At 35.6% G+C, this 14,175-nt stretch overlaps 2 protein-coding genes across 2 annotated transcripts; one reads left to right on the top strand and one right to left on the bottom strand.

Moving 5' to 3' along the window:
* Nucleotides 1–3,045: 3,045 nt before the first annotated feature.
* Nucleotides 3,046–11,261, top strand: LOC140839498 (microtubule-associated protein 70-2-like). Its single transcript, XM_073206241.1, has 11 exons — nucleotides 3,046–3,461; nucleotides 7,999–8,084; nucleotides 8,411–8,476; nucleotides 8,603–8,773; nucleotides 8,894–9,064; nucleotides 9,161–9,316; nucleotides 9,431–9,577; nucleotides 9,991–10,062; nucleotides 10,157–10,690; nucleotides 10,837–10,979; nucleotides 11,111–11,261. Exons 1-11 carry the CDS (start codon nucleotides 3,263–3,265, stop codon nucleotides 11,121–11,123), a joined length of 1,758 nt encoding a protein of 585 aa, XP_073062342.1. The 5' UTR covers nucleotides 3,046–3,262; the 3' UTR covers nucleotides 11,124–11,261.
* On the bottom strand, nucleotides 11,253–14,073 carry LOC140839497 (pentatricopeptide repeat-containing protein At1g80270, mitochondrial-like). Its single transcript, XM_073206240.1, has 3 exons — nucleotides 13,911–14,073; nucleotides 13,050–13,632; nucleotides 11,253–12,618 (listed from the first exon to the last, which is right to left on the bottom strand). The coding sequence occupies exons 1-3, from the start codon at nucleotides 13,943–13,945 to the stop codon at nucleotides 11,368–11,370; spliced, it is 1,869 nt and encodes a 622-aa protein (XP_073062341.1). The 5' UTR covers nucleotides 13,946–14,073; the 3' UTR covers nucleotides 11,253–11,367.
* Between the last annotated feature and the right edge of the window lie 102 nt (nucleotides 14,074–14,175).

Raw genomic sequence — 14,175 nt, 5'->3', positions numbered from 1 at the left:
CTAGTAGCATCGCCCATGAATCCCTAGGTATCACCGATAGTGTCTGCAAGAACAAGTCGATTATGATTAACGTACAGAATGGTCCCTTCATCTCATATATCTCTATCGAATCTGCAACCATTGGTTAATCGAGAGTTGCATAATAATTCGATAATTATGTTATTCATATAAATAGTGGCATCGCATGTACTATTGTAGAACTCATTCTCCAACGTACATCTCATACTCTGGCCAGAGATTCCATGAACTATTATTTCATCAGATCACATACGATATCCACACCCGTAGGTGAGCGGTGAATCCGTGACTACAATGCACTGGCTCCTATATGTATCGCAACTATACCCAACCTCATTACCTGACGACTCTCCTGGAGCCGGTAAACGAGTCAAAGCACAGCCCTAGCATATAGAGCCTCAGTGTTGTCCCGGGTCGTAAGGACTAATAGTGTACAATCATAACCACGAACTTATCCTCTCGATGAATGATAATCATTTGAAAAGTCCGAGGGAGGGTTGTTCAGTATAATCATCATATGACTACCCATCTGTATGTTTGGACATCTATATGCCCTTTCCAAGAAACACAATACACAACATTATAGATGCTAGTCTCGAGCTCAAGCGACCTTTATCAATGTTTTATGCGGCTGAATCAACTAGGAACGAATTTAGATCATACAGTGTTTACAAACGAATTTCAACATCGAATTACGATTCATTTGTATTAAAGTATAATCAAGGTCTTTATCTATGTTTGATAACATGGGTATACAAATAAATAAATAACAAAAATGATGAAATAATGAATTATATTAAAATAAAGATTGTTTATTACAACTGAGTCAATAAAATCCTTAGCCGATAATTGACTTGCAGGACATCTACTCTAACACTAAAGTCATCCCTTATGTCAAAAAAAATAGAGAAGAAACACGAGTCAAAGGAAGAGGTGAATGGTGATGGACTAATGGCAAGAGGAAGAACATTAAAAAGCTATAAAAAAATTAGAGAATCGAAAATCGAAGTAAATCTCGATCAAAGACCATCTGTCACAAAGAATGGTAATATATTGTGACATCAGATTGACCAAGATTTCATTCTTGAATCATCTAACCACAACACATTGCAATAAAAATCGTGGTGCAGCGGAAATTTTTATTTCTGCCTAACCATTTAATATGTTGTTATTTCGTCAAATATCAAGTCATGAGATTAATTGCATATCATGCAATACTCCATCCCATGTGGATAGAAATTGGATGTTTAAATGATTTTATAATGAAATATAATATATAACAATTTAGATTAATCATTTTCGTAAAAATAATGATATATACTTGTAATCGTTATAGGAGCTCATTGTATAAGTACAGACTTGAACCACACCATGACAAAATGATAATAGATACCGTCATCTATAAAAACATTGTGACATAAGTCCAATGCAAGGCAAAGTGGCACGTGTAGTATGAAGGAGGGTTGATCGATTGTGATAATCCATCCACATGAATAAAAGTTGGATGTTTAAATGAGTTTAATAATGATGTACAATAAATTTCTATAACAACTTGAAATAATCATTTTTATTAAAGAGATAACATAAACGAATTAGTTATAATAAGAGCTTATCATATCTACTTAATGTCATTATACTCTAAATCACATCAAATCACTCCCTCTAATTGTATGTAACTATCAACCATGTGTATACACACATACAAAAAAAAAAAAAAACATGTATTAGAAAGAAAGAAAGAAAATATTTCCAGGTGTATTGCTTTTGGGGAATAAGTGGATGAGTATCTTTGGTATTTGGGATTCACGCTTTGTTGTTCTAAAGGAATCGCATGTGCAATATGCGTTATCTTATGTCCCACCTCACATTTCTTACTTTCTTTAGCCGCATCTCCTCTTTGTGAAATTCCTATGCCTCCCTCACTTAAACTAGAATGAAATGATTAGGACGAACATAATATGTATTCACTTTCTTAATTTGTTCGGTGTGTGTATGCTGTTAATGTAAATAGATATTTATTTTGAGTTATGAGATATTTATTTTGAGGTGCATAACTTTAGTGGGGAGCCTGTTTCTCTCTGTTTGTCGATTTGTTCGCCTTACTCATAGGGGTAATGTCCCAAACTATTGAGATATTAACACGTGTCATTCCATGTAATGAAGAGTTTACATATATAAAATTTGACACATGTCAACTACTCAATGATTTTGAGATTACTACCCATATGGATAAAGTCGAATGAGTCTTATTTGTCTATAGTCTGATTTGAAAACTACTACTTTTGCACTACAAAAAGCCAAAAATAGTGGTTATTATGAACCTAACTTTCTCAAATGTGCATGTGATTGGATTTCATGTCTTTTTGGACAACTTCAAAAGTGCTTACAACCTCTTAAAAATTATTATTGAATCTTCATTTGAAAATGCTTAGGTCGTTAATGGAACTGGTGATATGAAGTGAGAAAAATGTTTATTTTTTTTGAAAGAAAATTAAAAAGATAACGTTTATATCCCTGTGTACATATATATTGGGAGATACATAATTCAACTATTTTAATTTGTATTTTACCTTTGAGATGCATCACGTTTTTTGTATGAGTGGTGAACCTAAATTAATTTTATGTTCAAATATCTGATTTTTTTGGACAACAAAAACAAAATTTACACTACTAAATCCCCAATACATATACTAACATTTACTCAAAAAAAAATAGACATATTAACATAATATAAATCTATAGCTTAATATATTCAAATGTTATTGTTTCACGAAATAATTTTGTGAGACGAATTTTTTATTCGATTCAATTTATAAAAAAATATCATATTTTATATTAAAATATTGATTTTCTTGATATATATATATATATATATATGTGTGTGTTATTGTTTCACGAAATAATTATGTGAGACGAATTTTTTATTCGATTTAATTTATAAAAAAAAATAATATTTTTCATATATATATATAAATCCCGCCTAAACGGCTAGTCCTCTCTCCCTATATAAATCCCAGCCATCAGTTTCTCTCTCTACTGCGAATCCAATCCCACTGACCTTTCAATTCTCTCTCTACTGCAAATCCAATCCCACTGACCTTTCAATTCTCTCTCTATCTATACATACATAAATTTCCCGTTATATAAGCGTTCTTCTGCGAACGTTCCGACCAGAAGAAGGGGAATTGGTCATTGGTGTGAACTCTCTTCTATATACTGTTTTAGGTGTTCAGATTGGTGATTTATGGGGAGTTATTATCAGAATTGCGGTGATGGAGAACAGGGGATACAGAATCTGACGCCACCGGTTTCTTTCAAGGCTAAGAAGAAGCCGGTCATGGCTCACTTCCGAGCTGCTCCCGAGGTCGATGACATTGTTATGATGCTTCATGGATCTGATCCAGTTCGCGTCGAGCTCACTCGCCTTGAGAACGAATGCCGAGGTATGTTATTTTGTTATGTGCGTCAGATTGTGGTTACTCCTGGGAACTTGTGGGGGTATTTTTTGGAAGAAAGAAGTTTTGTTTGCTGGGAAATTTTAAAATTTTGCCCCAAAAAATTTCGGTAAAGTTTGCTTCACGGCAAATATTTAGGCCTCCGGTTGAAATCGGAGGCCTGGCTAGAACTTTTAGTGCAAGTTATAATTTTTAATGGATCTTCAATTTTAAATTGTGTAGCTCCTATACTATATTAATTTGCTACCTACTGTTCTATTATTTTACTTTTTTATGAGGAAAAAACCGCAAGTAACTATCTTCAGGTTGCATCCGGTAAACCGTAAACCCGCTAACGCTGTCGCCAGCAAACCGAAAAAAGAAAGCTACTATTCTAGCTATTAGTATCGGTGGTGAATTATTTTATAATAATTATAGACTGTGGTTCGTGATTTGTCCTTTTTGAAATGCAAATTTGAAGGGGTCTGTCTATAATATATGGACGTTTGTTTATGAAAGTCTTCCGTGTTTTGTGTTCTTGTCGTTTATAGAAAGACATAAGATCAATCATACTATTTTGAAATCCAAAAGCTAAAAATGCGTTCCATGCCTCCATGCTAGCTTTCAATTATCACAAGCAGAATTTTGTGAATGGTGGAATAATTCAGTGGGATTTGGGAATTATTTTGTATTGAAACTCTGAAAATTTAAAGAAGATGGAATAATGTTCACATTCTTGTGGAAAGAATCGTTGATGAGTGAAGGTAAAGTTAATTTTGAAGGCCCCACGTGACCACGTCGTTTTGCCGTTGTATCTTCCTTAATACATTATTTGCAGCTCTTATATTGATTATATCCTCTGTGTAGTTTATATTACTAATCGTGGGAGATTGTCTCTAATTCAGTGAAAAGTGAAAATTTCTGATTGTGAAAAATTAGTTTTCCCATGCTTTTACAGAGGAATACAAGTTTAATAATATGGAAACAAATAATATGAAAATAATCATTCGTAAGTGCATAAGACTAGCAAATGCTAATTAATGTTTACAATGATTCATATTAATTTAAATAATTTATCTTAATAATATCTGAGTAACTCCTGTGAGCATTAATATGGCAACGAATAAAAAAAGTGTTTCTTCAGTAACTTAACAGTAAATTAGTGGACTCCGACAGACACATTAAATAGGTTCACGGGATCGAAGAGAATCGGTTTTCCTCCCTTGATCAGGCATAATAAAGTTTAATTTTTTGAACAAATAAATAATAATTTCATCTTTTCCTTGATCATCACAAACAATCAAAACTATTTCATGAGAAGACTGAGAAAAAGATAAATCAAATTAACCAAATTATGCAGAAACACGGAATATCAAAGGTGAGGATAAAACATTAGTGTATTGTATAGTACAGTAATTCCGTAGTTTTTACATGATAAAGTGCTGAATATACATTTCCTGAAGTACATTGTTTTGGTTTGATCACATTTTCTGATAAATTTTCGAAGCATAAAACCTGCTCAGTTTCACTCTTATTCAACGGCATTAAAGTTTCTGCAATTGGATTCTGGACAAAGAGTCACTGCTCGAGCGATATGCTCAAGGATATTAAGAGAGCCACTACAAACTTGATGCATATGAAATACAATATGCTCAAATATCAAGGATTAAGTCAATAATCTCATCCTCAGTCTAGAGGCATCTAAGTGTGTAGTCTCTGATATGTCCTAGGCATGTTTTGGCTCTCACACTCATCATCAAGACGTCGACCTACAATGTCCAGGGTCATCAAAGCCCACGGGTCCCGTCGGACACCGTAGCTAAACGCCCACAATACAGAAAAAGGCTGAGGGACCCCATCAAACAAGATATATCTCAAAAGATATCAGACCCAACGTGATATGTAATACATAATATGCCAAAGCAGTAAAACATATATCATGCAACAGATAAATACAGCATATAAGTGTGTATATTAAGCTTGGATATCTCAGTAGGTAGATCACATACCACACTAAAATAATCTGACAGAAAGCTTACTCGTCTAAACCTAGACAATACTAACATAATGAAATCACCGTCAAGCCAGATCCTAAATTGTCAAACATGCTTCAAAATTCTTTATAATGATCCTTATATCATTGTTTAAGGCCTCAGGACTATACATGTGTCTGTCGTTAGCCCGTTGATGATGTCTTGATCTACATCCCGGTTCATCGACCCCTCCGCTCTGAAGCTCCCGACACTAAACTACCCTATAAACTGGTTAGAAAACTTAAGGTATATGGCTAGAACTCGAGAGAGATTAGCTGAAAGAAGCGGTGCAGGAAAAAAATCAGCTTCTATTTTATAGGCTACATCTGGGCTAGTTCAGAACATCTGAAATCAGTCTTATTAGCCACATGTTATAATCGTATTCGTCTAGTTGGATTTCTAGGGATAATATAATCTGAATTAGATTGGATGATCCATTTTAAATTCGGTGGATCTCAACAGGTTGATCCCGAATTATCTACTCCTTAATAATATTTAATTAACAACTCTGAATCAGTATTCAACATAAGGATTCGGGTCATTACAAAGAAACTTCTTTCACGTTCTAATGAAATCATCAAGATTATTAGATTCAATGAAGAATTATTTGATAGGTCTTTTGATCATAAACGTACAGGAAATAAATATAATGAGTATATCAGAATTTGGTGTTGTGCTCGGGTGTTGTCAATACCAGCACACAACATGCAGCGGAAATTAATTTTTAACACATTCGTGAATTTTAATAATTATACACCAGATTTCAATAATGCACAAGTACGAATACTTGTGCGATGCCTCATGGCAAAACTTCACTAGACAAATATGTAAAACGTTTTACACAAACCAATACTCATGAATAATAACAAAACTAAATTCCTTGACACTCCAAGGAATTAAGATGCATCAAAATAAACCAATACTAAAAACTAGATGCACAAAAACAAAAACGTATTGCTCAAAACCTAACATATTCACTCTTCGATCAACACTCTGCGTCAGTGTTGTTTTTCGAGTGTTGTCAACACTAGACAGCAACACGATGATGTGTGAGTCAAATTCAATAATGAATTTGATCAAGTTCGGCAAGACTCCAGTAGATGTAAGCAACTCTTCTCTCTTAGCCTCGTCGCTATTTCTCGACCTCTTTTTCACAAAATATGAAACTCTTCTTGATCTAGATTTCCATAGATCCTCCCCACCTATAAACAAGGAAACCATACTTTTAATAGGAATATAACTCTTTTCAAAGTATATTATATCTTATAGATGAGTTCACAAATTATCTTAAATAATTTCCAAGAATAAGATTATCTATATTTAGGAAAACAAATCTTTTGAATGATCAAGTCAATTCAAATTAGTCTATTAATGCAAAATAAAATATTAATTGATTAGGAATAAAATATTCCTTTCATTATTGATTTGGAATCACTGATGTTTCCATTCGAAACAATATATGAAACGAAAATTGCATCTATCTATCTTCTTCTTCCAAAGTGTTTAAAAAATTTCCTACGAATTTGTGAAACATGAAGAATTAAATATAAGAGGATGAAATAATTATTGTTGTTGTAACTATACAAAACGACCCTCTAAAAATTGAATCTTGAATGTGAGAAGGGGTTAAGAGTGGAGATGTATGGATATATATCAGCCCATCTAATTAGAACGAGTAAGTCTTATTGCTGAAGAAAACCATTATTTATTCTGACTTTTCATTCTCTCATGAATTGATTCATGCAACGTGCAATGTCCTTCCCATACCTTCTGTTCGTTAATATATGTTGAATGGCCTGTTTTATGCGACCCTCATCCATCTTCCGCCATTTGAGGGCTATTTACTGGGTGTTTTTGTCACGCAATGGAAGAACAATAGGACTGCGAGCCTTTTATATGTATATTTTTTTATGTAAATTTATATGTATTTTAAGTATTGAATGGAGAATAACTGAATCAATATGCAGATTGCATGAATCTAATGTTATAAGGTTGACGATTTTGCTCAAAGTTCTTGTACATATTATGTGCTGCTCTTGACGATTTTGCTCAAAGTTCTTGTACATATCATGTGCTGCTGATTCTTACCTAATACAGTGGCTGTGAATTGGCATATCGTTTAAAGATTAAATATTAACTATTCTTGATCATTGGCTAAGACCTTGTTGAAGAATTTCCTTCTTTGGAGATTCTTTTTCTTTGGAAGATAGGAACTCAATTAGAATGAAGCTGAAGTTCGTTAAGTTGTATTGAGCTTTGTATTATACCATTACAAGTTGCAAAAAGTACCCACTTCCTGAGATGATAACTATACTTTCAGTGAACCAAAATAAAATGTATCATCATTCAAACGTAAAGGTATTTTTTAGATATTCAAAGAAATTTCATGAAGCCAATGTAAGTGTAAACTGCTAATAATCTAATTTTATCTTGAATTTGGTTTACTCTGGAATTCAAGTAACATAGATTAAAGTCTTTCGGAATTCATATGAAAGAATGTAGCAAATGTGCAGAAAAAGATAGAGAACTGGGAGAGAGGCACACAGAAATCAAAGCATTGAAGAGTTCCGAACGCCTTAAAGAGAAGGCTGTTGAAGAGGTAAGCTTATCCATAAGTTATATATAATTTTGATGTCTGTGAATATGTTGTAAAATTATGTGGGCAGAGTGATAAACAGAAACTACCACTTGTTGGTCACTTCATTAGACTATTCTCGAATGGTCACTTAGTTAGACACTGACCTGAACATTTGTAAGTTATATTCTGAACAATTATTATTTAGTAATTGCAGACTAAATGAATTTCTTGTTTCTGGCTATTTTTTAATGGTTTGGGTATCTGGATTTTGGTGAGCTGGTTGTTTTGATAAGCACGGGGAAAAGTTCCTCACTAAAGGTTGCTCATTGATATGTTGTCATTTTTAGCTTACCGAGGAGCTTAAGAAAGTAGATGATAAGTTAAAAACAATGGAAGCTCAACTTGAAAGCAAGGTACAATGCGGTTACTTGAGTTCTGGTATTGCTTGTTGTTAGTTGTCTCAGTCTCCTAGATTTGCTTATAGATTGAAGCTTAAAGAAGACTGAAAAAAATAATTCTGCATTCACTTGTTCATTCAGAACCTAGAAATTAAGAAAACTAATGAAGAGAAAAAAGAAGCTCTGGCTGCACAATTTGCTGCAGAAGCCACTCTTCGAAGAGTACATGCTAAGCAGAGAGATGATGAGATGCCTCCCATAGAGGCAATAATTGCTCCTCTGGAGGCTGAGTTAAAGCTTGCAAGATCGGAGGTACTTACCAAGCACCAATTTTATTTTCTACTTCGGAATATCCTAAACAAGAATAATTTTGCCGCTCTTTATTAAGAATGATAAATTTGTGATTGGAAAATGTGGACTTTGGTTCTTTAGGTGGCAAAGCTACAAGAAGACAACAAATCTCTTGATCGACTCACTAAAACCAAAGAGGCTGCTCTCTTGGAAACAGAACACACAGTTCAGATTGCTCTAGCAAAAGCATCATTGGTTGATGATCTAGAGAACAAAAATCAAGAGCTGGCGAAACAGATCGAGATATGCCAGGTGTGACTATTTTAGAGTAGTTGATGCGTAGAAAATCGTAAGTTGATTTCAGGTGTTGCTGTAGATTTCTGATAAAAACACTTCTTGATTTTGTAGGAGGAGAATAAAATATTGGATAAAATGCATAGGCAAAAGGTTGCTGAGGTTGAGAAGCTAACACAGACGGTTCGTGAGCTTGAGGAGGCTGTTTTGGCTGGGGGTGCAGCAGCCAATGCTGTACGGGATTACCAGCGAAAAGTGCAAGAAATAAATGTAAAGTCTAACTGCTCTTTAATTTCTTTTTTGTGAATAACTTGTGTTTAAAGTCTCAAGCATTTTGCCATCGTGTGCATCTTTTGGTTGTTGCTAATTGCAAAGCTTGAGCAGGATGAAAAAAGAATCCTGGATCGTGAACTGGCTCGTGCTAAGGTTTCAGCAAATCGTGTTGCTGTTGTTGTTGCAAACGATTGGAAAGATGCATCTGACAAAGTAATGCCAGTAAAACAATGGCTGGAAGAAAGAAAATTCTACCAGGTGCGTAATCTAACTTTGAGTGGAAACATTTGCTAAAAATTGATATCATATTAGTGGTGTAGTGGTACAGTTCAGTGATTGCAAAACAGACGAACCAAATCTAAGTTGAGGAACTCTAATAATGCCGAGCCAATTTCCTGTTATTGTCACTAGAAATCGGTGAAACAAATGAATGAGACTCAAATGGACATAATTCAAGCGTTTGGAGTGTGGATTATGAATAAAGAAAATGTTTTGGTGAACAATTCTTTTAAATGTTTAGACCTGACTGACGTGACTTAAACCAAGGACCTTGGTTTGAAGATGCTAATGATTAAATTTAATTATTATGTTTTTTTCATGGAGGGAATATCTTAACCATTGTATGTAGTTTTACTCAGATGCAAGCAGTCTGATGATTTATAATTTTTCAGGGAGAAATGCAACAGCTGAAAGATAAACTTGCAATTGCGGATCGTGCTGCCAAGGCAGAAGCTCAGTTGAAGGTAGGAAAATAGATAATTTTTGTACATCCCACCATTATTTACTTGGTCGAGATGACAGTGGATCACTTAATCCTCATTATCAACAATTGATTAGGAAAAATATTACTGGCGCTTTAAGTTTTTGGAGGAGAGACTTAAACCACGTTCCAACAGTACAACCCGTGCTTCTTTACAAGGAAAAAGTTTGACTAGTGGGACTTCACGAAGGATGTCACTTGGAGGAGCAGAAAACTTGGCCATACCATCCTCGAACGTCTTCCAATCTAAAAAACTAAATTTATCTAAGTCATCCCGTACAATCATCAGTTCAAATTCAATGTTGAGGCAGGTAAACAATATGCCAAGTACATTTGAAGGTGACAGCAGGTTAACACGAGGTGATAGGGTTGTTGCAGAAATGAGCGAGAAAGATAATCGACTCGCCCCTGGCAAAGATGGCCAAAACAATAAAATAGTTACTCCATGTGAGAATGGTGATGGCTATACATTGACTGAGAAGTTGGAAAGGGAAAACCACGACTACGTCTCTGGAATGCTATATGATATGCTGCAAAAAGAGGTCACAATGCTGCGAAAATCTAGCCATGAAAAAGACCAAAGCCTGAAGGACAAAGATGACGCTATCGAGGTTTGTTTCCTGACAGCTATTTAAAGAAAGATACTCGACTATAGAAAACTTTAAGAACAGGAGAGCCAATTGCGACATCCATAACCAAACTCCCACGCCTCTCTGTGCCTCTGAGCATTGAACTTTCTGTTATTGGAATTTCACAGATGCTGACAAAGAAAGTTGAAACATTAAACAAATCAATGGAAGTCGAGGCCAAGAAAATGCGCAGAGAAGTTGCTGCCATGGAAAAGGAAGTTGCGACTATACGTAACGTTAAAGAACATGATCCGAGGAACCGGCATATGAGGTACACTTGTCATGCCAGGATATTTGGTTCACTTTTTGTTGTGTTTCCCCGGATTCACATTAAAGGACTCAAATTCACGAGGTTCGTTTGTTGTCATTGGATACCGATGAGATTTTTGCTATATTTTTCAGGACCGGACGGTAACCTTCACCACCCACCCTCCCCCGGTTATAAGTTGCTGTTGTTATGCCACGATAAGGAGATCTTGTTTATCTAAACTACAGTAAGTTCGTTAGCAGTGACCTAAGTTACTTCCCTCTTGAATGTGTCCGATTCATGATATTTTCTACTTTTCTGTCATGCCATAATTAATATATTAATAAAACATCACACATAATGTAACACCTTATTCAGTTTGAATCAAACTTGGGACAAAGAGCATTCATTTTCATAATTCCAGCAAATCAACCACATTTGGCTTTCTAAATGCATCGACCTTAGCCACCTGCATGGTAAATGATTTACTCGGGGAAAGACCATCGCCCTTCATCCTCTCAATGAACCCATAAACAGGAGCCTTGGCATTTTTATAGGCCAGAAGTAGTGTGTTATATTGCCGAAGACGGGCAGTGTAGCCAGCCTTTCTCATCCTCAGGAATAACCTCTCAGCATTATGTGTATCCCCTCTTTTTGCATACTGATCCATGATTGCTGTGTAAGAATTAAACAGTGGCCTTCCCCTTTTTTGTTGAGCAGCTTTCTCAAGAATATTGTCAGCTTTTTCGAGTTCTCCAGTTCCGATATAAAGCGTAACAAGTGCATCCCAAGTCAGTGAATCAGGGGAACAACCGCTTGCCTCCATTTGCTTCACAAGATTCTTCGCTTTTGCAAACATCTCGTTATTTGCGTAGACCTTAAGAAGAGCAGTAAAATGCTTTACAGATTTTTTCTTAAGTTGTTTTACCATTATGTCGAAAGCTGCCTCAGCATTTTCAATTTTTCTGAGCTGTCCCCAAGCTTCAATAGCAGCCATACAGTCTTCCCACCCTGGACGAGATTCACAAGCTTTCCAGATTCTCCCAACTTCATCTTCCCTACCAAGTGAAGCATAAATTGGGAGTAGAACCCGACAGATTCCCAGATTTTCATTTATATCATCTCCTTCGACCTCCTTTAGCATGGTATTGGCTTTATCTTTTAGCCCGGCAGCAGTATAGTACCGAGCCAAGGACACCAACATGTGATTGTTAGGTTTCACTCCTTCAGCCTTCATTGTCTCAAGAATTTGCTCCATCCCAGATATATCATTGGATTTCCCCTTTATATCGATTAAAATCTGGTAGGTGAATACAGATGGTTTGATGTTCTCTTTCTGCATGAAGAGCAGAACATCAGCAATTTTCTCATTACCGCTTCTCTTGTATAGAAGTAGCATCTGATTGCAAGAAAAAAGTGAAACAGGTAATCCTAGATTCTTGATTTTAGCAAACACTTCCTCGGATTTCTTCGCATCAGTAGCAGCAACACAATTTGCTAACAGAGTTCGATAGACTATTTCACCTCTAAAAGATTCAGGAATCTGCTTGACATATCTTTCTGCCTGTAAGAGACCGCGCACTTTGGCTAGTAAATCGACATGAGAAGCATAATTATTCTCAAGAAAATAAAGATGCTTTGACTTCTCCAACCATTCAGACAGCTGCAAGATTGGAAGGGAAACAACGTAAGTGCCACTCCGAATCTCCTAAATTAAAAGATATAGCATGCATTGACTCATCCATATGATTCCATTAATTAAACTACAAAACGAGGTCCACTGGAGGGATCTAAGGCGTGTATATAAAGTCTCAAGTTTGGGTGGTAAATGGAGAATTTTTCTTAACTTTTATCGCGATCGATGGTTCATGGAGAGCCATGAAGAAGCTTCTGAGAATGATTTAGTCAGTGCTTGCAAATGATTAAAAAAAAGTGGTGATGAATTTTTCTTTTATAAAGTTGCCCAACTATGTAAAAGAAAAGTTCATAATCACTTTTTCTAAAGCATTTGGAAACAAAACCTTAAGATGTAGAGAAGCAAAGATGAAGGGTAAACAAAATAAACATCATACAATAAACTATAAGAATAACCACCTGCAAGGCTTTGAGAAACATCCGTCGTTTCCGAAGTTCAAGCATGGTTAATGATACCTCTGTCTGAGTAATTTCATTTCCTTCTTCAACCCATTTCTCACAAACTTCCTTCATCGATACGGCAAGAGCAGCTAGGATAGTATTAGTTAACGTTGAAGTAGGTTTAGTTTCGGGAGATCTTTTCTTTCCAGCATCAGCTTCTGTAATCGACGCCTCCAACTCATTTTCCTCATCATCTGTAAAACCATCCCCTTCAAATAACATATCACTATTCTCATCTCCAGAAGTAGATTCTTGAACTAAACCACATGGCGTTTCGAGATCAGAAAAACCATCCTCTAACTTGTCATCATCATCTTCTACATGGCTGTTGGGACCGGCTTGAGAAGAAAAAGGATGAACTTCTGTACAAGACTTCAAAGAAACAGAAGATGTGTAGTAAAATCTCGTTGTAGATAGCACTTCGTCAAATAATTTTTCTCGAGGTCCAATCAATCCAGCATGATAATTTTCCAAACAACAAGTTAAGATTTCTGACTGCACACAGCTTATTCGAGTGCTCCCTGAGCTTAAACCTGGATGCCTACGGCACGAATAAGGCATATATTATTAAAGCATTCATTTTGGACCCATTTTACCACAAATAAGATGAAGTCAGCAACTTCACCAGAACAAATCTTTCAGAGAAAATTACACAGAAGACGAATGGCGCCCCATACATAGGCAGACGCAGTTAATCAGAATTCCTCAAATCTGTGGCTAAAGCATGTAGCTTTGGCATTGCGTCACATTTCTCCAAGGACCCATGAAAAAGGAACACATAAAACAGCACTCTCGCAATAAAGAAGAAGATATAGATACCTGAGATAAACAGAAGCTCTGCGTGTTGCCCACATGCTGACGGTCGATTTCCCAAAATCAATTTTGCCTAAACCCTAGTAAACCCATATAGTACATTGGTACAGAACTGCAGGTTGTTTCAGACAATTAATTTTGGGGAAAAAGTGTTATTTTTTATGTAGAATTTTTTTTAAGAGGGATCTAAACTCAAAATCTCATTGTTATCGGGATTTTGATAATACGCAGTTACTATGTAGATAAAATACTGGACATTTTCTTACTTGCC

Source organism: Primulina eburnea, chromosome 8 (genome assembly GCF_022965805.1).
Source record: "Primulina eburnea isolate SZY01 chromosome 8, ASM2296580v1, whole genome shotgun sequence".
In the NCBI taxonomy this organism is placed as follows: Eukaryota; Viridiplantae; Streptophyta; class Magnoliopsida; order Lamiales; family Gesneriaceae; genus Primulina; species Primulina eburnea.
This window is presented reverse-complemented; position numbering and strand designations above follow the sequence as displayed.